This window comes from Malus sylvestris, chromosome 5, assembly GCF_916048215.2.
Source record: "Malus sylvestris chromosome 5, drMalSylv7.2, whole genome shotgun sequence".
NCBI classification, from domain to species: domain Eukaryota; kingdom Viridiplantae; phylum Streptophyta; class Magnoliopsida; order Rosales; family Rosaceae; genus Malus; species Malus sylvestris.
Genome location: NC_062264.1, coordinates 6,314,131 through 6,336,039, shown reverse-complemented (window position 1 = coordinate 6,336,039; position 21,909 = coordinate 6,314,131). Strand labels below are relative to the sequence as shown.

The window sequence follows — 21,909 nt, the reverse complement described above, 5'->3', positions numbered from 1 at the left end:
CATTGTTGTTTTGGGTCATTCCAAAAGATTTCACCGGCGAATCTACTTCTCGTCGAGAGGCTTCTTTAGATTATTCGATTGAGATTTGGAGGAATTTTAATGGATTTATAAATACATTAATTTTGATGAAGTTTAATTGGCTTTTAGTGATTCCGTGTAATTTCCACTCGTTAATTAATTCATTCATTTGGTTATGATTAATTGATCTCTCTTTGCTGGTTATGATCATTTGTTATGTCTTTGGTGGCGGCTATGATAAATTATTATTTCTTTGCTGGTTTTCATTTGTTATTCCTTTGTTTTTTTACTTCAACTATTAGGTCAGTCACAGTTTTATACCTCATCTTTAAAAAATTTCAATGTCATACCTCATTTACGAATTTTTTACAATTTCATACCTTCCGTAAGTTTTTTGTCAATTCTTTCGTTAAATAGTGACGTGGCTTGAAACTGAACTCTTTAAAAAATTTACTTAAATATTAAAAAACTAAAAAAAATCATTTAATATAATTTTTTTTTGCATAGGGAACCATCCCTTTCTTCCCCATCCACGTCACCTTTTTACTACCGTAGTAAAAGGCCATTTGCATTTGTTATTTGGTTTTATCATTTTTTATTTCTTCATTATTTGTTATTTTGTATTTACACTCTTATTTTTAAGTCCTAAAAATCAGTTCGTTGTTACACAGTGCATTGATATGCTTCGAAACTCAACGCACTTTGCATCTCCTTCTGGGGCCCAAAATTAGACCACACGTACAAGAGACCTCTTTGCTTAGAGGCAACCCTTGATTTGGTTGTTGCAACTCCATCGATTGCACCCAACAACAGTCTGATCTGGTGTAGTTGTGTGTAGATAACCGACTAGTAACACAAATGAAAGAAACATGAGGCCTTTTCGATTGACAAACCAGCCATCTTCTCCGCTGTGCAACGCCAGAAAGGCCAAGCGGAACAAATCAATATGAAAGTAAATTTCAAAAGAAAATAATGTCATACACACAAAGTACACTGAAACCCCAATCACCCAGTTAAGCAAGTTTGACAACCGACTCCTAGTGAATTACTCGTATTCTCCCTTTTTGGTAGACTATAGAATATGCCTCATCAGCTGTCGGGCAGTCTCATCACTACTTCAGATGGCGGTCGTAATGTGCAAACCATCTCTTTCGTCTTCCCAAAATAAACCTGCCATAGCAGAAATATGAAAGTTTAAAATTTCACAGATAGAGTTTAAGAGGCATTCTGCCGTTTCAGAGGTGATGGCCTAAAGTTTAAGCCTGGGCCATGACTCTTAGTTCAATAACTTGCTGAAACATCCTATAATCAGAACTATAGAGCGGCACAAAGAATGGTAAAATACGCATGTAAGGAACCACAGTACCTGATCCAGTGAATTTCTCAGCTTGCTCTCCATTTCTTCGATCATTCTTCCCATGTTACAAAGATGGCCTTCTTCAGTTGACAGGTGCATATTCATCTGCAATGTCAAAAAGGAGTATTTGATCCATCCCAAGATATCGTACAAATAGTACATGCAGGGCAGCATAGAAAAACAGATTTTGGGTGATCATTCAAACTACAAATCTTTTGCTTAATTAATTTAAACCATATCAGGTCCATCAGTATAACACGATACACCTAAAGTTGACCCACAGAGATTACACAGCTCTGTCCTTGGTGCACATCAAGTTCTTCCTCTCTTATCAAAAGAGACAGAAGAGTTGTTCACTAGCACATTCACTTGCTAAAAAATGATATGTATTTGCAATAAAAAAAAAAGAGAAATAATTCCCTGATACGAACTCCTCCTGTTCAAAACACGCTTATCACTTCAATGTTGATCTCCGAGAGCAATTTAGATGCTAGACCATGCCAATTCATATCAAAACATATACAGTTCACATCACATGGATGAATTACTCATTCGGATATAGTAGGTGCCCACAATTTGAAAATTCCAGACATTGCATAAAGAAAAATTAAACATTCTTAGAAAGAGAAGAAAAGGAAGAAATAGGGGTGACGAAGGAGAACATTTCTCTCCAAACTGACTTCCTTGTACCTCTTAAAATTTTGTTTCCACAATTAAAATCGATTATGATTACCTGTCGTCTAATTGATCCAGACAAACTGAATGTCCCTGACGACTCATTATCTGTGGTCAAAGACAGCATAACAGTACTTGTTAAACGGTAATGGGCTGTTCCTTCCTCCTCCGGACCCACCTATGTAAGAAAAAAGTTCCACAATGGCAATTAGTGTAAGTGTGAAAGGGGTGGGAGTGTCAGGACGGCATGAACACCTGCACCACAGATCTACATTGTTCCTTCCATGAAATATAGAGTTTACCTCAATCACATGTATAGCATCCCATGCCCCCTCCTGCAGATAACCTCGCCGACCTTGCCCTGTCTTGGAGCCATCTAAATTCCCACAAATAATTGAAATCAGCAAATACGCATATAACAGAAAATAAATTTTATGTGCTTCGAGATAGTTCAGGCAACAGACCTTTTTTTATTAAAAAGCAGCCTACAAAACCTTCGTTATCATCCTCCCACATATAAACTGATGAAATGCCACCTTCATAATACCTACCAAATTACCGGTCAATCAAGCTGTACTAAATCTTCAAAATAAAACAAAGAACTGAATCATTGTGCTAAAATAAATTGCACGAGGATACTTTCTACACATTCTCGCTTCTTGTATTGCTGCTTCTTCTGTTTTGAAAATTAGATAACGGAAAGAAAAACCATTGCAAAGAATAACGCAAGAACGAGGTAAGTAAAGAACCTCACTGGTCACGATATATGGCAAAGATGTCGTTGGCTTCAACTTCAAGTTTCCTCAGCTCTAAAGATGGGAGGCTGCCGTCTTCTAGCGGCGGATGATATTTGTTTGACCAAGGTGATCTACATGGAAACATAGGAGCATGAAAAAAACACTATAGACAATTGAAATTCACAGAACAGAAACAATTATACAAAAAAATTAAACTACTGGTTTACATAGTTATACATGCATTTCACTAATCACATCAATAAATCTGCATAAAAACCCAAAAAAAATCAAATTAAATTCATAAAAATATACCAAACATCCAGATTCACAAGTCAAGGCCAGATCTGCTACCTCTAAAATGTCCCCCAAAAATGTGGCAATTGAAGCATAATATATGAAAAATCTAACACGAACCCATCAAAGTTGACAAAGAACTGAATTACCTGTAAGAGTCTGCATCTCTGTTATATTCACACAGAATGAACTCCTTCCCGTATTCCATATCGCACAAAACCTGCTTTTTGGTAAATCAGAGCAACAGAGTCACTTTAAAATTCGATTTTCAGAACAACGTTTCCGTTGCTTTTGGGATTGTTATGAAACCCTAAGAGAAAGAAAACTGGAAAGTGAATATTGGATTGGATTGGATTGGACAGGATTTTCTCGGGAAACAAACAGGGGAGAACCTGGAGAGGCTGATCGACTTGAGAGAGGAGATCGGATGAGTGCTGAGGGAGAAGGGAGAGAAGGGCGGAGAGAGACGTCTCGGTGTGCTTGGGAGGCATCCGCCGCATCAGTCCCATCGCCGCTTCCATTTTTCCTCTTTCCTTTTCTTTTCCTTTTTTTTGTTTGTTTGTTCGGGTTGATAAAACTCCAGAGAAGCGAAGCACAAAGAAAAGAGGCGCCTTGTTTCGTTTGACCCGAGTTTCCCTCTCCAAATCTCTCTCACACACTGAAGTTTTTTAGGCTTGTTATATTAACACCCACGTATTATTGAATACACCTCACATACTTAATACACTTTATATTTACTTTTTCAATTAAATTTTTTCTTAATACACCACAACATACTTTTCTATAATAACCTCATACTCACACTCTCAACATACGCACCTTACATTTCTATATACAAACCCTATATTTTCTCCATACACCCCCGGTACACTTCACAATGACTTTTTTTCTTTCTCTGTGCTATATGTATGTTGATACGAAATCATTCATGTCATATGAGGATTTTCTTAATGCTAGAGAGGTTCAAATAGAGGAAGGTAGAAGTTGCACGTTTGGGGAGGAACCTTACAAAAGTGAAACGGCATAATTTCTTTGCAAAAGAAGGCGATGACTGTAATCTGAGACCAATGAAGTTTAAATTTCACCACTTATGATGGTACATTTTGAACAAGATGAAGCTTTCGAAATATCGATTTCCTCTTCTACTCGTCAAAAATAATTTTTCTCAATCAACGGGTTTGTAATTTCATTGGTTAGGCTTTTTGATCTACAATGGAGAGTGAGAGTGGTTTATAGAGTTGAAGAAGATAAATAATCTTATGATATACATGTTAAAAGTTGTTGATGCACAAAACCGGAGGTCTTGGAACAACGTAAATCCGACTGTGAATCTGCATGAAATGTAAATAATACAAGATGTATCGTGGTTCACCCCAAGGTTTGGGCTACGTCCACACTGATTGTATTATATTTCTCTGAGAAGTGAGGGAGAGAGAGAGAGCTTTGAGAGTGAGAGCGTTGAGAGGGGGTGAAGAGCCTTAGGAATTGGCCTCCCCTAATTGTAAGGGTGAGGGGTCCTTTTATAGAATAAGCACTCCTCACTTATTACATATTTGCCCCTTCCTTTATTACATAATTACATTTAAGTCCCCCGAGTATTTATACGAGAGTCTTTGGGCTGAAGACTTGAAATTCAGTCCATGTGTGGGCCGAGTAATTAGATGTTGTCTTGAACTGATGTTTGATATGAGGCGGTGCTCAATCTGAAATGATGCTCAACTATCACATGTTGCGAGGCTGCTCGGCTTGTGACTTATATTGCCTTGGTTGGCTCGGCTTGTGGCGTTGAAGGTGAGGGAGTCCCTTTTATAAAATAAGGGCTCGCTCCTCAATACATAAATGATGGGCTAGAGTTGATGCTCGCGGCGATGTGGTTGCTCAGTAGGCGACGATGCTCTCTAATGGTGGTGAGGGAGTCCCTTTTATAGAATAAGGGCTCGCTCCTCAATACATAAGTGATGGGTTATGAGTGATGCTCGCGGCGAGGCGGTTGCTCAGCTGACGGCGTTACTCTCTAATGAAAGTGAGGGAGTCCCTTTTATAGAATAAGAGATCGCTCTTTAATACATAAATAATGGGCTAAGTCCCCCAAGTATTTTTTATGAGGCCCAGTTGAGGCCCAATATATTGTAGTCCCCAAAGTCTTCGGTCAATAGAGTCTGTTGGCTAGAGACTTCAAATTGAATCCATGTATGGGCCGAAGTGGTGGTTGGTCGGATGTGGTATTTGTATACCCTACCCTGAAACTTTGTAGGTGAAGCTTTGCAAGTGAAGCTTTGAAGCTAGAGCTCTGTAAATGAAGCTTTCGAAGTTGGAGCTTTTGTAAATGAAGCTTTTGAAGCTAGAGCTCTGTAAATGAAGCTTTTGAAGTTGATTGACATGAGTGATGGTCATGAATGTTTATGTTGTTTGACATGAGTGATGCTCATGGATGTTGTCATGAATGATGGTCATGAATGTTTATGTATGATTGTCATGAGTGATGCTCATGAATGTTTATGTATGAATGGCATGAGGAATGCTCATGTATTCATGTATAATTTGGAGTACTGGACGTACTTTTAATCATCTGGTTGGTGGCATGAAGGAGAGCACGGGTTGTATATTTCATCACCTGGTTGGTGGCATGAATGGCTGGTTGCTAAATGATATTGGAGTACGGGTTGTACATTTCATCACCTGGTTGGTGGTAATAGCGGCAGGTTGCCGAATAATTTTGGAGTACTGGGCGTACTTTTGGTCACCTAGTTGGTGATAATAGAGGCAGGTTGCTGAATAATTGTGGAGTACTGGACGTACTTTTGATCACCTGGTTGGTGCTATTTTGGGCTTATGGGCCTTCGCCCTCCACAACATGCCAGCCCATTTATTTTGGGTTTTATTTTTATTTTTTATATGTATACCCTCTGATGGGGTTTATACAGATATCTCCGAAAGATAAGAAAAATAAATTACATCATACGAAAACCAAAACAGTAAATCACATCATTCTGGTAGGGTGTTTATTCCTTGCTTTTGCTTTCTGCCTTCCATCGCACTTTCTCTGTCTTTTCACCTGGTAGACAAAATGAATCGTAATAATTGGAACCTTATAATTTTTCCCCTTTTTTTCTTTTCTCTTTTGGCAGATGGCAGACAACGCCAAAGTGGACTAATGATTTATTATGGGAACAAGAATCTTATCTTCTGCCTGGTTTTCCACTAGTGCTCGTGGTATTCGCAGGAGATGGGGCACCATTTATAGAATAATTGAGGCAAACAAAAGAAAAGTAAAGCTGGGCACCACTTATCCTCTTCGTGAGTGTTTCCATCATTGCTCTAGTAGTGGAGCTGTGAGCAGAGACCTCAGCTAAAGTATAAACCTTTTTGTCTGTCGATGAAGGGGATGGGCATTCCGCAGGGCAGTGTCCCAGAACGATCAAAACCCTTTTGCTACCTAAGAACTCCATTGCTCTCTATTTGGCCAGTTGGAAATCCTTGGTTGCAGATCTCGCACACGACTTAGAAGTCTACAGACGAGAAAGCAAGCAAATAGATCTTCAAGAGAGAGGAACCCTTGAATCGTGAATTTGGTCAAGCTCAAATATTTTCTTAGCAACCAAACAATCTTTTTCCTTGTTCTTGGTTACAGTGGCCACTTGTTTGATATGTTGATTCCCTACGATGACTGAAACCGAAACCGTCAATCCAGTCTTGACGAACGAGAGTGCAAGAGAAGAGGCAAACGACGTCGTACCAGATCCCTAGCCCCTCTTTCTTCTTTACCTTCCTCAGATACAACTCAAAACAGATCCTGTCGCTAGAGACAGCTCGCAGCAATGGCGCGCTTCGACGGAGATATGGCTTGTGAGACGAGCCGAAGCTAGGGCACTGTGCGATGGTATGCTGCCGAGAAGATTAATCGAAGCGGAGTGTGAGGGAGGGATGAGATCGACGGAGATGACCGGAATGTTGAAGCTCTTACGGTTAAGATCAGAGACCTTGACAAGGACGATCCAGATCGCCACGCCATATCTTTGCTTCCTGACGCGCGTGACGGAGCTGTTCCAAGGCAGCCTAGAGAGCTTAAAGGGGTTCTTCTCGCGCAGATCGCTGGGAAGGGTTGGGTCCTTGCAGAGGACCTTGTACAGGTTCCGCGTCACGTTGCAGATGGTCTTTGTGGTTGACTCGGTGGTGGACTCGTGGATGAGGGCGGAGTCAACGGGGATGTTAGTGGAGCGATTATAGCCAACAGATGCGTGGAGGTGCCTGGTGAAAGTTGTTGAAGATGCTGAGCTCCCTGATGAAGCAAAACCTCGAACTGCAGAAACAATCACATGCTTCATCGTCATGGATTCTTGAAGTTTTCCTGCTCTGATTTTTCTGTCGGCAAGATCTAATCTGTAAGTTGTTGTTCGATTTAGGGATGTAGAAATTTGGGGATTTGAAGATTGAGATCGCGGAAAGGTCGAACGCGTCGTGAAACTCTTTGGTGGATCCACCCTTGATGATCTCGGCGAACTCCACGATGTCAACGTGACTGTAGCCGTTCTTGTCGGACTTGTCAGCAAGATCTTCTTCAGCTCCTCCATGGAGATTTTGGCACCGTCTCCCAAGCCTTTCGAAATCGAATCGTTCTTTGACATCACAGCAAACACAGTGAGAAAACTTTCTCGAGAGAAAAAGAGTGATGATAAAGATTTGGAGCTTTTCTGTTTTTGGTTCCTGCAGATTCACAGTGGTGAGATGAAAAATTGAAAGAGATTCGACATAGCTTTTCGTGTCGTTTCCCACAGACGGCGCCAAATGTTGATGCACAAAACCGAAAGTCTTGGAACAACGTAAATCCGACTGTGAATCTGCATGAAATGTAAATAACACAAGATGTATTGTGGTTCACCCCAAGGTTTGGGCTACGTCCACACTGATTGTATTATATTTCTCTAAGAAGTGAGGGAGAGAGAGAGCTTTGAGAGTGAGAGAGTTGAGAGGGGGTGAGGAGCCTTAGGAATTGGCCTCCTAATTGTGAGGGTGAGGGGTACTTTTATAGAATAAGGACTCCTCACTTATTACATATTTGCCCATTCCTTTATCACATAATTACATTTAAGTCTCCCGAGTATTTATACGAGATCTAAATACGAGGCCCTAAATATGGTATAAACAAAAGTCAGTCATTTGGGGGTGCATTTAGTATTTAAATTTTTTTTTTAAAACCTTATAAGGTCAAAATTGTCAATGCATATTAGGGTATATAAGCCATTTAATATTAAATTTTAATGTATAATGTATTCAACATTATGTGGGATGCTAATAAAAAAAGTCATTTTTTTATTTCTCATTTTGTATGGTTTTTTTGATTTGAGAGAAAAAAAGAATATGAAATATGAATATTAAGTAATAATAGCATGTCACTTTGAATTCGATATGATAAATTTTTTTAATCTTTAAAACTAAGTAATTTTGCAAGTGGTTCTTTACTATAGTGATGGAAATAAGTTGAGCTCTTACATGACAACATGGATTCGAACTCTGTCGGTGATTAATCTAACAAAAATACTCAAATATTAGCTATATATTAGTTTTAACTTCAAGATGCATAAAGAGGAAATATTACATGCAACTCAAATTTAATATTTCAATGAGCGATTTGCCCCCTTTTGTACGCTACTTTTAATTTCCACTATGATATTTTAATTAGTGAATCACTCCCTATGACTTTATCTTATAAATAACCAACTATCACTCTTTGTCAGATTTTCAAAATTTCATCCATTATTTCGTCTATATCTGTCATTGGACAGCTCATGAGCCACTTAAGAAAGTAAAAACGTCATGTTGTACTTAGATGTGTCGTATACAAAGATTGATAGACCAGACCCACTCGATGGAGAATTGAGTTTGTAGTTGTGGGTATGGTAAGCCAAAAAGTCAACTGACGGAGAAGTGAGATGATGTGGCAAACACTAAACTAATTCATAATAAATTTTTGAATGCAATATTGAGTAATTTAACGATAGAGAAGTAATTGACTATTTATTTATGAATGTAAAATAAACTTGAATATACAACAATAACAAAGTCTTTTTTCATTATGTAGGGTCGGTTATATAAATCCTAAAACGTCATTGTGCTCGGTTCTGTGTCACTTCTTCCGTTAGATCCAAATACTCAGTCTTTTCTTATAGTCTCTTCAAAAAGTCTTCCTAGGTCTTTCTCTACCCTTTCAGCCCTGAACATATATTATGTAATTGCATCTTCTAACTGGAGCATCAGTAGGCCTTTGTTTCACATGTCCAAACCACCGTAACCGATTTTCTCTCATCTTTCCTTTAATTTCGGGTACTCCTACTTTCCCTTGAATATTCTCATTCCTAATCTGATCATTTCTCGTGTGCCCACACATCTAACGAAACATTCTCATCTCCGCTACACCCATTTTATGTACATATTGATGCTTCACTGCCCAACATTCTGTGCCATAAAGCATTACCAACCTTATTGCCGTCTTATAAAATTTTCCCTTGAGATTCAGTGGCATACGCCGGTCACACAACACGTTGGATGCACTCTTCAACTTTATCCATCCAGTTTGTATTCTATGGTTAAGATTTTCTTCAAACTCTCCGTCATTTTACAAAATATAAACACGAATATACCATAAATAAATAAATTAAAAAGAAAAGAAAAGACATCCCCGTGAAAAGAGTCGAGGATGGCATATGAACCGGACCCAGACGCAGAAGCAGCCCCAAGTAGTTGGTAAAATGATTGGGGGTTTGTGAGGTCTACGCACTCTACTCTTTGTCCATGTGCTTTCAGCCTTTTCGCAGGCTACAAAAGTGAAGAAGCAAAAGCTTAGGATTCTTACATTTCAATTTTTATTGTCACCTTTTTGAAAACTAAAAACTGAAAACTACATGTTTTTGAGTTTTACGATAACAGAAAAATAGAAAAAACCAATTGTGAGAAATTATACATCGATAAGCGATTTGCCCCCTTTTGTACGCTACTTTTAATTTCCACTATGATATTTTAATTAGTGAATCACTCCCTATGACTTTATCTTATAAATACATGAGATGACAGTTTTAACTTCAAAAATACTCAAATACAACATACTAATACAATGAATTTACTAATACAACATACTAATACAAGGTCTAGTTTGTTAATCTCCAAGATAACAATATCATTAAGCTCTTCAGTCTCTACGCCTTGGAGTTTAATTTGGCACGTCTCTCGTCATACGATGCTGCGATCAATTTAGGAAGAGTTATAATTTGATTAGTGAAGTTACAAAATATTACTAATGCTAGCACGTACACAAACAACTGCAAACAGAGAATAATGCTAGCAAGGACTAATACTACTACTGGATGCAAAAAGTTTATATCAATACTAAGAAAACGTGGGTTTAATTGATACAGAATATGCCCTAAATTCTGGAGATACCGATGCTCATAAGGTACCCAAAATCGGACTATCTCCCACAAATTACCCACCTCCCTCACTCTAAAGTACAATATCTTTCTATTTCTTTCCACCCAAGCTACACCAAAAAACAGCCATCACCAAACGCCTCCCAGCACCATTCCCCTTTCCCTCAGAAAATGGATACCTCTCACACAACAAAGCAGTACATGAAGGCGGAAGGGCCTAACTCAAACGAGCTTCCCTGAACAGCCTTAACCACAAAGACAACCCATTTTGATGTGGTGGTTTATGTTTGCTGATTTATTTTTGTACGGGGTGAAGGAAATCATGATAACCACATGCAAAATGAGAAATCATGATAATCTTGTCACAGAGAACACGATGCAAGCTAGACACTCTTGAAAGCACATTTTATATATTGCATAACATAAAGCAAGCCACCATAGAGTATATCCTAACATTTTCCAACTATTTACTGAGGATGTCACCTGTACAACGTTCCACTTTTCTCGTACTAATCGGTTCTATGCGGTTTACAAAGAGACGGTAGCACTTACGCTCAGTTGGCCGCGACACTAGAGGGACATGGGCACATTTCTTCTTGATTGTTCTATTTTCCAAGGAACTCTGATCTGAGAAAACAAAGGTGGTCCCAGAAATAGGCAATAAGTATACAGCAAATGCTAATAGTATTCAACGGAAATATATGAGGAACATTACTTTCAGCACCTTTTTCTATTGGCAAACAGCTCCGAAGAGCCTCGTGGAAGATTGCAGCTTGGAGATGATAACTTTGGCATTCTTTTGCCAAGTGTACACGCAACGCTTGCCCAGCATCTAGAGGAACACGTGAAAAGCACACATTCAGAAGTTATAGAGACATAGCGTGGGCTGTTTGTGGTTCAGCAACCATATAAGTACCTGAAGAACAAGTGAACTTGAGACCCTCAAATTCACAGGACTGAAGAACCAATGGGATCTCTGGGGCCATGGTGTATTGAGGTTTTCTTGGGGTTCTGCTCGTATCCAGTAATGCATCAACCACCTACAAATTAAAATACTTAAATCTCAGTTACTTTCATGTAACAAAAGTGAAAACTTAAGTAGAGGGCATTTCAAGCCTAGGTGTCCTCAAAGCAAAAGGAAGATGCTGCCATTGGCGGTTAAACCCAGGCTACAGGTCGATCTTAGTGGTTTCCATATCACTGGAACTTCCAAATCAAACTCCAATGGTGGGCATGTTTTTTGTTTAAACAATCTTTATTATGAACAGAAAATCCTCAACAGTAACAGTCAAATTATAGCAAAGAAACAGGTACAGCATACCGTGTTGCTTTAAAATGGTCCCAACTGAATACTTTTCTTTTAGCTTTCACGGAAATCTTTGGAGTGGTATATTAAGGGAATTCAGAAAGCAGATGTTAGGAAGAGGCATCTGGCTAGATGCAATCATTTGCATGTGTGAAACAATACCTTCACTAGTAGAATGTTCACATTTACAGCAACTTCGGCTACATCTCAGACTTATGTGCACACCAGTATGATGGTTTTAAGAGATACAAAAAACTGATAATTTTGAGGTGCTATGTTTTTCTTTTGCATTTCTTAACACTTAAACAAGCATAACCCAAACTCCAGCAATCAATCTATCAAATTGACATTTGATACTCACATCAGGAGATTCATGACCTTGGCCGATCAAGAATAGCACAGCAACCATGCATCTGACCTGGTGCCAGAGGAAAGCACTGCCTTTAATTTTAATCGCCCAAAGCTGGTTCTCGTCAAACCTGAAAATAAATGCAATATTATAAACCAAAACTCCCGACAATCCCTTCAGGAAAATCTCAATACAGAAACTCTTCATTTTGGCATGTTGATAAAATCAGATAGTGAACTATGCATTCAAAAGATGATGCCAAAAGTAGCAGACAAAAAAGTTGGAAAAAAGATTTGCAGAAACAAAAAGAAACGAAGTTTTTTTCTGGAAATGACAACTGAATCACTGATACAGGAAAACAAAAAATACAAGTTTGACTGCCATGATCAAGTATAAAGGGCAATTGACTTGGCCAATTATAAACGAATATTTTCTTTTTTCAAGTACAGTCCGCACTCACATTTACATGCATAAAAAACAAAATTGAGCAAAAGTAAGCAACCGAGAAGAAAAATGAAATATTCACAGAACTTGGTGAATGCGATACTTGATCATATCTCAGTTGTGTCAAGGTTAAGCAATTAGGGTAATGCAAATCAACTAAATGTAAAAACGAAAAAATAAAAGGGAGAAAAGGGTCAGAAAAATTAGCTATCCATGTCAACCTCACATCACAAGGAGAGACTGCAAATGAAGTGATTTTTCGCCTATAGTTGTGTACATTTAGTGCATCCATTTTACAAAAGTTTCTGAAGTCGTGTTCACCAACAAATTTCCTACCAGCACTCTCCATAGCCTGGCTAAACATGAACCAGACAAAACCATGTTTGTGTTCTCTTAACTCCAATCTAGGAGCACGAAAATGCATTCAAAAGTTCCAAAAGAGAAGAACTACGTACCAAGAGATTCAGATTTTGCCCCCAAAATAAATAATAGTACTCCCTCCCTAAACAGCTAAACCTGTATTTGACCAAGGAAAGCAACGAATTACTCTCATGCATAAGGTCATTAAAGTGACTACAAAAAAGAGGGTCAGGACTCAGTACAGTTATGGAATACAGTGAACTGTTAGAAAGCCTCAACCATATAAGCATCAGAGATTAAATATGAATATTTTTTGCAATTATACAGATAATGAAGTTCATAACTCAGCTATCCTCAGATGAACTGAAATCCTTCCCAAACTTTTAAGAACATTGGATAAGCTGAACTTCACCTTTTTAACTAAGAAATTCCTTTTTATTGCTACAAATAATGGTCCTCCAGAATTCCAGGTTAATACTTACTTGGCACATAATTGAATATACCACTAGCATTTATGCAAAAGGAAGCTCCAAGAAACTTTAACCAGACTCATACCATTTGACAAACACATGGATAATCTTGAGTTATGGCATAACAAAAGAAACTTAACAAATAGAGGTAAGAGTCTCCTTGTTTGATTATGCTTAAGAATCAATGCCATTTTCATTGTCCAATAATTTATAAGATCACTATACCAAACACTTTTAGTTAATATCAATACGTGTACATCCATTTTGTGTCTATTTTTATACAAGTGATATTATACAGTAAATTAATCTAGACTACAGGGAGAGGAACTTGAACTTGGATGCAAGGGGGGAGAACGCTCCTCTAGCTAACTGCTAATTCCATTTTGTGGCTATTAATTCAAAGAGGGCATGGAAATTCAAGAAAACTTAACTAGGTTGTAACTGCCTACAGGTATTTTTATTCATTCCATATCTTTAAATGCTTGAAAATAGTCAAAATACACAAGTTTCACTAAAGAAACGCCATAAAAAGGATCAAATCCACAGAGCAACTGTCATTTTAATAGGTTTATAAGATTAGTTCTTTTCCCTTAAAAAAAATAAAAAAATAAAAAAACAAATATGATTTTGCAAAAAAACAGAATAATTTCTAACAACATTATCATCTCAAAATAGTGGCAACTCTCATAGAAGGTAGACAAACCTGGCATTGAAATCCAATGGAACAGGACACCAGCCAAAAACTCGAATATCCTCTGGAAGGGCCCGATTCAACACCCTCACGTAATCGATTTCACCTTCTGAGAAAAACATGAACAAAACAAAGGAGCATGCGTTATTGAAGTGGAATGTGGTTAGTTGAAATTCATCAAAAACTCAAATGGTAATTAAAAATCTTAAACGGGGCCAGCAAAACAAATATGGTTCAATGGTTCAAGTTTTAGCACAATAAAATCTATGCTTCAAAATCTCAACTACGGTGCTAGAATCTTTTTTTGTTGCTTTTTTCCACTGAAAAACTTTTTGCTTACGTAGACCGGTGGTAGATACAAATACTTCCCCAAATCAAGGCCATGCCATTTGAGTTTTACAAAAAAAACATTCAACAATTTTGACTGCTAAAGATTGAAACCTTTGTCAAATGAATCTACACATTGGCACGTGGTACGCACTAACCAAGACTCAAACCCAGACGATTTGAGATCCAACTAGTTCAACCAAATACCAGGAATCATTCATCTTGCCATTCCTCATATCAAGTGTCCTATGATGCCTCTAAAAGCAATCCTCCGCCCATAGACAATATTCTTGCATCAAAGCATTATACAGTTTACTTTCTTGTTCATTTTCCTTTTCAAGCAACAGTAATCATGATTACATATAACCAAATAACTAAATTATTTTGTATCAGTATTATTGCACTTTCCCAAAGTACAACCCAGGCTACCATAAGGTTATATGGCTTTGTTTAGCTTATAGAATAGCCTTATGACCTATTCCCGCTCCTAAAAAGAATGAGAAATTATTTTGCTCCCTCACAGTTTCCACTAGCTTGTACTGCCGTATGAATTGTGAGCTCACGCTACAGCCCTGATCCAACAGAACTGGGCTTATGCCATGCTTTTTCCGATCTTTGATCAAAACCTGGTCTAAATTAATGTGAACAGCATCCCCATCCTATTCAGGACATCATCCTGGAACAGGGCAGAGGAGATGTCCGTTATTTGAGATAAATGTAGATCTATCCTCTGCTTGGCATTGATTAAACATTTTAGGAACTATCATTTAAGTTCTTTTCTTCTTTATACGGGGAAATAAATTTTGCATTTATGGTTTGTTTTCTAGTCTAGTGTTTGTAGTTGGTTTGGCCTGTATGCTTTTTCGTAGTCATATGTGGACTGCTTGCACATCTTCTATTGTACTTCATTTTTCTTTTCCATAAAGTTCTTATATCTTATCAAAAACAAAAAAGCACGCTAACCATATTGCTCACTGTAAACGATTTTGTTGGAATCTTCATTATTCTCACATGTTTCCTTGAGGTTTGATCGTAAATAGAGAGCGATAACCTGTAGAAAAAAAATTTCCATATTCTCAACAATCATATTTAAAAGAAATAAAAATAGTAGCATCAGAGCTGGTACCAAGCAAGGTTCTATTCTTTTCCTTTTAGGAGGAAACAAAGCATCAAGCACGGTTGTAAATATAGACATCAGTAATTCATTCCATCTCCAGATATGTGGCAGAAATTACAAAAATGACCACAAAAAAAATTCTTTAAAACATGGGAATTTGAATGAAACTCATGGAAATGTTGAACCAACCAATAATTCACCAATCAATCCAGCAAAAATGCAACATAGTATATCTCTGACATGATATTTAAGTCCCCAAAAAAAAAAATGCCCCTGATACATGACATTGAAACTTGAAAACTACGTGCAAAAACATCCTTCTTCCACTTTTTATAACAATCGAGACAGTATTAGCTAAAATTTATTAATAATTAAAAAAAAATACACCTTGCACATAATATTCAAGTTTCAAATATACACACACACACACATCCGTAGTGCACACTGTTTTTAGTTTTCACCTTACACGTCATACATTTATCCAAGATATATTATTTTGTGAAGTTTACAGGCTTAATTGACGAATTATTGATTGGTTTTGCATTAACAGTTGCATTTCTTAAAAGAAAAATTGATTATTTCTGTAAATTTTACCAATATTGTCACTGATATATTAATAAATGACAACAATGTTAATTACATGAATGTATAAATACATCAGTAATTAGCATCATTGTCATTTGTTAATATATTCCCCCGACATCCACATTTAATCTTGACTTTATCTAGGATAGCATTTGGTAATCTACTTCTAGCATCTTTCAACTATTACAGCATGAGATTCAAAAGATGATTCCAGCATAGTTCAGTTTAACCTACTATTGAGGAATGCGCAACTAATAATCATAAGAATACCCAACAAATATGTATACAGTTATTCCAACCATATAATCACCAACCACCGAAACTCAAATAGAAAGATTTCGCATCAACTTACTTGCCCAACAGCAGATACTCCCTTGTCGGTTCTACCACATCTTGAGTATTGTGATTCCTTCTTGTCATCAACTAAAAGTCTTGTCTTCTCAAGGGCTTTAAAAATTTCAGACTGCATATTTTCCAGAGCATAAGATGAAACTCAGGTAAAAGTTAGAAAATAAGAGCAGTAATATGAGAATCAATACCTCAATGGTTGGATCCATTTGTGCCTCTGAAGCAAAACCATAAAACCTGTAATGTAGCACATAAGAGTTCAAAAGGCCTTCTACATCCCATGATCTTTATAAGGGTATTAGGTTCTTTCTAGCCTACTGGACATGCAATAGTATTCTAGAAATCTTGCCTAATTCCTCATAAATGATAATGAAGAAAAAGGAGAAAAATGATATTCTTTCTTAAGAAGAAAGGCAAAAGCTAAGATTTCAACATAAAATCATCTTAGTTGTAGAAAGTACCTCTGCCCAAAATACATGACTTTCAGAGCAACATATCTCTTAGGGAGGTGATTAATGATCCTTGTGATATGACCTGTGTACAAACATAGAGATTTAAAATTCAAATATATGAACATGTGCGTGTAAAAGTCATTAACCAGAATAGACTTTTCAAAAGGAGAGCTTCCTAAAAGAAGCATGTTATTGATTTTAAAATACAACTACTACTGAGTTATAAAAATTGGACAACAACATTAAACAAAGTACTTATGCATGAGTCAATGCACTGGTTTATTGAAAAAACATAGAAAACAACTATGAACCACATGAGTGAAAAAGAGTGGGATGGAGAGAGAGATTGAAGGACCTTAAGAAAATATATTTACGGTTATCAACTAGTCAGGTTGGGTTTTCCTGGCATCTTATGCCACAAGTTATATTACTTTTATTTTGAAAAGTAAATTCAAAGAATTAAACCTGGCACTGTCTCTTTTACTTTCTCATTGGTGGTCTTCTTACTTCCAGAGTTTGATATCCTGCTTTTCTCAACTGAACTATCAAAACTTACAGAACCATCAGGCTTTTTCTCTTTCTGCATCATAACATGCTCATCTTCAGAAAACCAAAAAGATAAACACAAACAAAAGCAAAAGTAAAACCAATACGAAGGAGATATTTCTTTTCTGGTTAAAGTTGCAGCACCTTTTTTTCTTGAATTATGTTTGTTGTCTAAAATCATGTGTCAAGTTTAATCCTTCATTTAACCATTAGTCTGCATATCTAAAGGGTTTACTATACCTTTTTGAAGAAATTACCAGCAATGCCCTTGAATAGTTAGTGTTGATTACCCTCTGGTTTGAGGTCAGTGACAGTTGGTCCTTGTGTTTTAAAAATTGACAAAAACCCCTACAGTTATGAATCCTTACAACATTGACCCTCCATTAAACTAGTCAAGTTAACCTTTGATTAGCACTCAGCTGGCCCATTTTTAACTACAAGGTGTCTAGTTTGATGACACATGGATTACTAGATACTATATGGACAGCAAATAATAATATTTTTTCAAGGAAAACCTTATCTTGAAGAAGGGCCCTTCAACATCAACCTAGCGCCTTGTGAGCAAAATATAAGCCCACTGAGTTCCTCTTAATAAAGAACATATTGATTAACTTGGCAGTTTGACGAACAAAGGAGCTAATGGTAGAACAGTTGCAACTTTAAGGGTGGACAACTGTTATATGCCCTAAACGACAAGGGTGCAAAATGCAATTGACCCTAACGAGTAAACTACTGAAAATAATAACTGAAATGCAAGAGATACAACTGGCACGTAATTCCCTATTCTTTCCCTCAAACTTTGAAATATCCCAAGTTTCATTATATAGGCGATATAAAGTTGTACAAAACCTAATACAAAATTAAGGGTAACATCAAAATATTAGAAAGTGAATTTTGCTACTTATGATATCCCAGAATCACAAGTATAGTACCTTGATGTACATTAGTTTTAGATGCTTTCGAAAATATAAACTTTATGGAAAAAGCAGATATGCATAATGAAAACAATGATATTTCATAGTTAAAAAAAAAAAAAAAAAACTTGAGGAAACAAATTTTGAGATTGATAGTAATACAATTTGGTCAAAGGTGACATTTTCGTGGATTCTTTGTACTTGTGAACCATAGTTGTTTATCAACTCTAGTTTTCTTCTATACATTTTTTTCAACCAAATATTACATTGTGCTACAACATCTATGATTACATCAAAATAAGAGTTTAGTGAGGATTTAATATTTATTAAGAGAGTTTAGTCAGGATTTAATATTTATTAAGAAAGTCAAAGATTAAACAGTAAAATAGGTATCTGATTTTATCATATAGGAGAACAATGGGAAAAACAAAATATTAAGCAAAAGATAACAAACCTCATGACAGCAACAATTTGCAAGTTGAGATGACAATTTGGCATTCACAACCTCTAATTCCTGAATTTTTAGTTGCAAATAAGTTATTAGAACTATACATTTGTTAAAACAAAAGTAATACTTAGAAATGAATCTGGGATTACGGAATGACTAGAAAAAACAATTAAACTAATGTGTTAGAAAAATTAGGTTTCAGCAATACAAAACCTATCACGGCCTTATATGCATCTACCACCAAAAGAAAACTAGTTAAAAACAGACCAAAATGGCAACAAAAAGTAATGCCATTCCATAGAAAAACAAATTGAGTTTATGATAGTTCTATTTGAACCTCAAATTTGCTTGATTTTTTTTTTTTTATCAATATCAAATTTGCTTGATTAAGAGCGCCCCCCCCCCCTCTCTTTTTTTTTACGCAACGATGTCACCATTAAAACAAATGAGACCAAAGTCTTTTCTCTAACTTTCATCCTCCCCGTCCTATCTTCCTCCTTTTGCAGAGGCATTGAACTGGCACCTCTGCAACCAAACATACAGTGATATCACCATAAACAAATGATGTGATACAAGAAACTACAAAAAAAAAAGTAAGCTAAAAAGTAAAGGGTGACATTATCTTGGTCTTTTACCTTCTAAACCAAATTAGTTTCTTTTACAAAGGCACTAAAATCACTCACACCCTCAGGCTTCTCCCCAACTAGACTCTTCTGATGTAAATCTAACCACATTAAAATGTCCCTTCCCCACTCTGTTAGTGAAGGGCATGAACTCAGGACTACTACAAAAGTCAACAGTCAGTCACCTTAGGCTTAATGGAGTCTGAAAAATTCTTTCAATACTCACTCGACCAGAAAACCTTGTGTGTTCCATATAACTAAAATTCCCCTAGACTTTCCGAAAAAGGTAATAAATTCCTTTTCCTTACACCTAGCTCCACATGAGCTACTACAATTCTTCTATCAAATCTCATTTTTCTTTATTATTATTAGATTTCACTTCCTAGACTTAAGAAAGCCCTCTCAAACTCCAACTAATGATTTTCATGGTGTTATCATCTTCGTGCACGGTTAGCACTATTATTCACATAATTGATCTTCAATGTCAAATTTTCCAGCTCTCCAATCCTCACTGTACTCGGGGGCGGCGAGTTTGTGTCATGCCATATGGTGTGCATCCAGACTTCTAGTCAACCCTAACCGAACCAATTTGATTAATCAGGTCAACTGACTCGACACTCAAACTTTTGTGATTGAGTTGACAGACAAGTATGGTGATCTAGAAACTTAAAAGACTAATCTCCTGTTATTTCTAGGCCAAACCTATCATTTCTGATTCTTCAAAAACTAACGATCTACTTTATAAGGATTTATATAATACCAGAATCGAAATATTCCTCCTTGACACTAGGTTTGTGCAAGGTAACAATCAACCTACTTAGTAACTTTGCATTTGGTCAAAGCCAAATTATCATGCCGTGCTCAAAATTGTCACTCCTAGTTTTTCTCTCTGTCTTCTTTCCTTTCCCCCAACTCCTACTCTTATTTACTAGAAATGGAACCAATGATAAGTTCATTTTCTTTCCAAGAAGTTTCCAGTTTACTCCACCCTTCCTCGTCAAATGAGCTCGTCTCCTTTTTCATACCCACATCCCCTAACCTCTCAACTCTCTTGGCTATTCTTTAGCTCTCGCATAACTTAAATTGTTACCAACTTACCATCATCCCCACAACATACATTACCTATACCTACAGAGTGACTCTCCGAACATGATGGGTGATTCCCGACCTGCAAGCCTTCATACTGACACTTCTTGTAAGTCAGATTCTAGTAACCTCGCCCCCCCAACAAGCACAACACGGGAAAATATAATAGGGAAACAATCTAAATACACTAAAATTACATGTACATGAGAACTTATTAGAAGAAAAAGAAGATAAACGAAGACGAGAACTTAAAGCGAAGACATCCACTATTTTTAAGCTTCGACTATTCGAGGAAAATGAGAAAATAAACAGCTGAGAGTCTTGCTGATTATGTTATAATGCAGTAATAAGTAATTAAATTAACCATAATCAAGGCGGAGATTTGTTTTCTAAGCAACAAAACCAGCAACAGTTATAAGCTATCGTAATCCAGAATGCATTGTTTGATTAGAATCTACCAGAATTACTTGATTTTTCACGAAAAAACTGCATAGAATCGACCGGATTTGGGTCATTTGAGGTTCTTTTTTCAACCACATTTTCTCACTGACCAAACAAAGAAAAATAAGAGAGAGTGAGAGAGAGAGAGAGAGAGTACCTGAACTCTGTGCTTGAGGGAGTCGACCAGGGACTGTAGGTTGGTGATGGGGTCTCTGTCCGCGACTTCCATGGACATGGTCAACCGATTGGTATGAGGGCTCGTTCCTCTGATGATTTTGGTCGTTTCTAATTCCCGCAGAGAGATGGGTTGGTGGGTGATGATGGAGCCTGGTATGCAGAAGGCCGGGGGTGGCGGCTAGTATGGGGATTGACGAACTGGGGAGGGGGTGGCAGTGTTTAGGTTCGATTCTCGCCAGGCTGAGACGAAATTGAAAAACGTTACTAGCCCATTGTTCAAAAATACATATATAGCGGTGGGTTCAAAAAATTAAAACCGAAAAACAAAAAGGACCGAACACCAAATTAAAATCGAAAAATAAAAATAAAAACCTAATAAAAAAAATCAAACTGAACCGAATTTTATTGTTTTGATTTTGGGGGTTCGGAAACCGAATTAAACCGAATCCTTTTATACTTTATGAATGTATGTTTGTGATGTTTCTTTTGTGACACTTTGTTGTCAAGTTTGAAACTAAGCCTAGATCATTTTGAAGAAGCGTACTTGGTTCAATTAGAGAGGATATTCCATTGTTTATAGAGTAAAATTTTAGAACGCTTTGGAACTTGAAAGAGCTTCTCTATTTGTTTGCTTTTGGAATGGATATGGTAATCATTTTTCTTTGCAATTGAAATTGTTGATAAAATATGATTGGTCTATATGATCTTGTATATGTACAACTA

The 21,909-nt window shown here is 36.9% G+C and overlaps 2 protein-coding genes and 1 long non-coding RNA gene across 7 annotated transcripts; 1 reads left to right on the top strand and 2 right to left on the bottom strand.

Moving 5' to 3' along the window:
- Window positions 1-877: 877 nt before the first annotated feature.
- On the bottom strand, window positions 878-3,736 carry LOC126621983 (probable F-actin-capping protein subunit beta). The gene is made up of 8 exons (XM_050290616.1): window positions 3,474-3,736; window positions 3,231-3,301; window positions 2,805-2,918; window positions 2,515-2,597; window positions 2,353-2,426; window positions 2,109-2,228; window positions 1,385-1,480; window positions 878-1,188 (listed from the first exon to the last, which is right to left on the bottom strand). The coding sequence occupies exons 1-8, from the start codon at window positions 3,600-3,602 to the stop codon at window positions 1,108-1,110; spliced, it is 768 nt and encodes a 255-aa protein (XP_050146573.1). The 5' UTR covers window positions 3,603-3,736; the 3' UTR covers window positions 878-1,107.
- A 636-nt stretch (window positions 3,737-4,372) lies between these two features.
- LOC126621986 (uncharacterized) lies at window positions 4,373-8,394 on the top strand. The gene is made up of 2 exons (XR_007623246.1): window positions 4,373-4,459; window positions 7,967-8,394. It is a non-coding gene; the product is annotated as an uncharacterized LOC126621986 (long non-coding RNA).
- Window positions 8,395-9,069: 675 nt separating this feature from the next.
- LOC126621982 (uncharacterized) lies at window positions 9,070-21,544 on the bottom strand. Of its 5 annotated transcripts, none has more exons than XR_007623243.1 (16): window positions 21,167-21,539; window positions 18,866-18,925; window positions 17,417-17,531; window positions 16,961-17,033; window positions 16,691-16,736; window positions 16,504-16,614; window positions 15,413-15,500; window positions 14,135-14,231; window positions 13,057-13,117; window positions 12,823-12,953; window positions 12,170-12,287; window positions 11,419-11,542; window positions 11,227-11,334; window positions 11,055-11,129; window positions 10,040-10,315; window positions 9,070-9,894 (listed from the first exon to the last, which is right to left on the bottom strand). XR_007623243.1 is itself a non-coding variant. In XM_050290613.1 (16 exons), the coding sequence occupies exons 2-16, from the start codon at window positions 20,933-20,935 to the stop codon at window positions 10,272-10,274; spliced, it is 1,254 nt and encodes a 417-aa protein (XP_050146570.1). In that variant the 5' UTR covers window positions 20,936-20,987; window positions 21,167-21,542; the 3' UTR covers window positions 9,908-10,271. The 5 variants fall into 5 exon arrangements, 4 of the variants coding, with proteins under 4 accessions (XP_050146570.1, XP_050146568.1, XP_050146569.1 ...); XM_050290613.1 differs by lacking the exon at window positions 9,070-9,894 and adding an exon at window positions 20,933-20,987 and having other exon boundaries at window positions 9,908-10,315; window positions 21,167-21,542; XM_050290611.1 differs by lacking the exon at window positions 9,070-9,894 and having other exon boundaries at window positions 9,908-10,315.
- Between the last annotated feature and the right edge of the window lie 365 nt (window positions 21,545-21,909).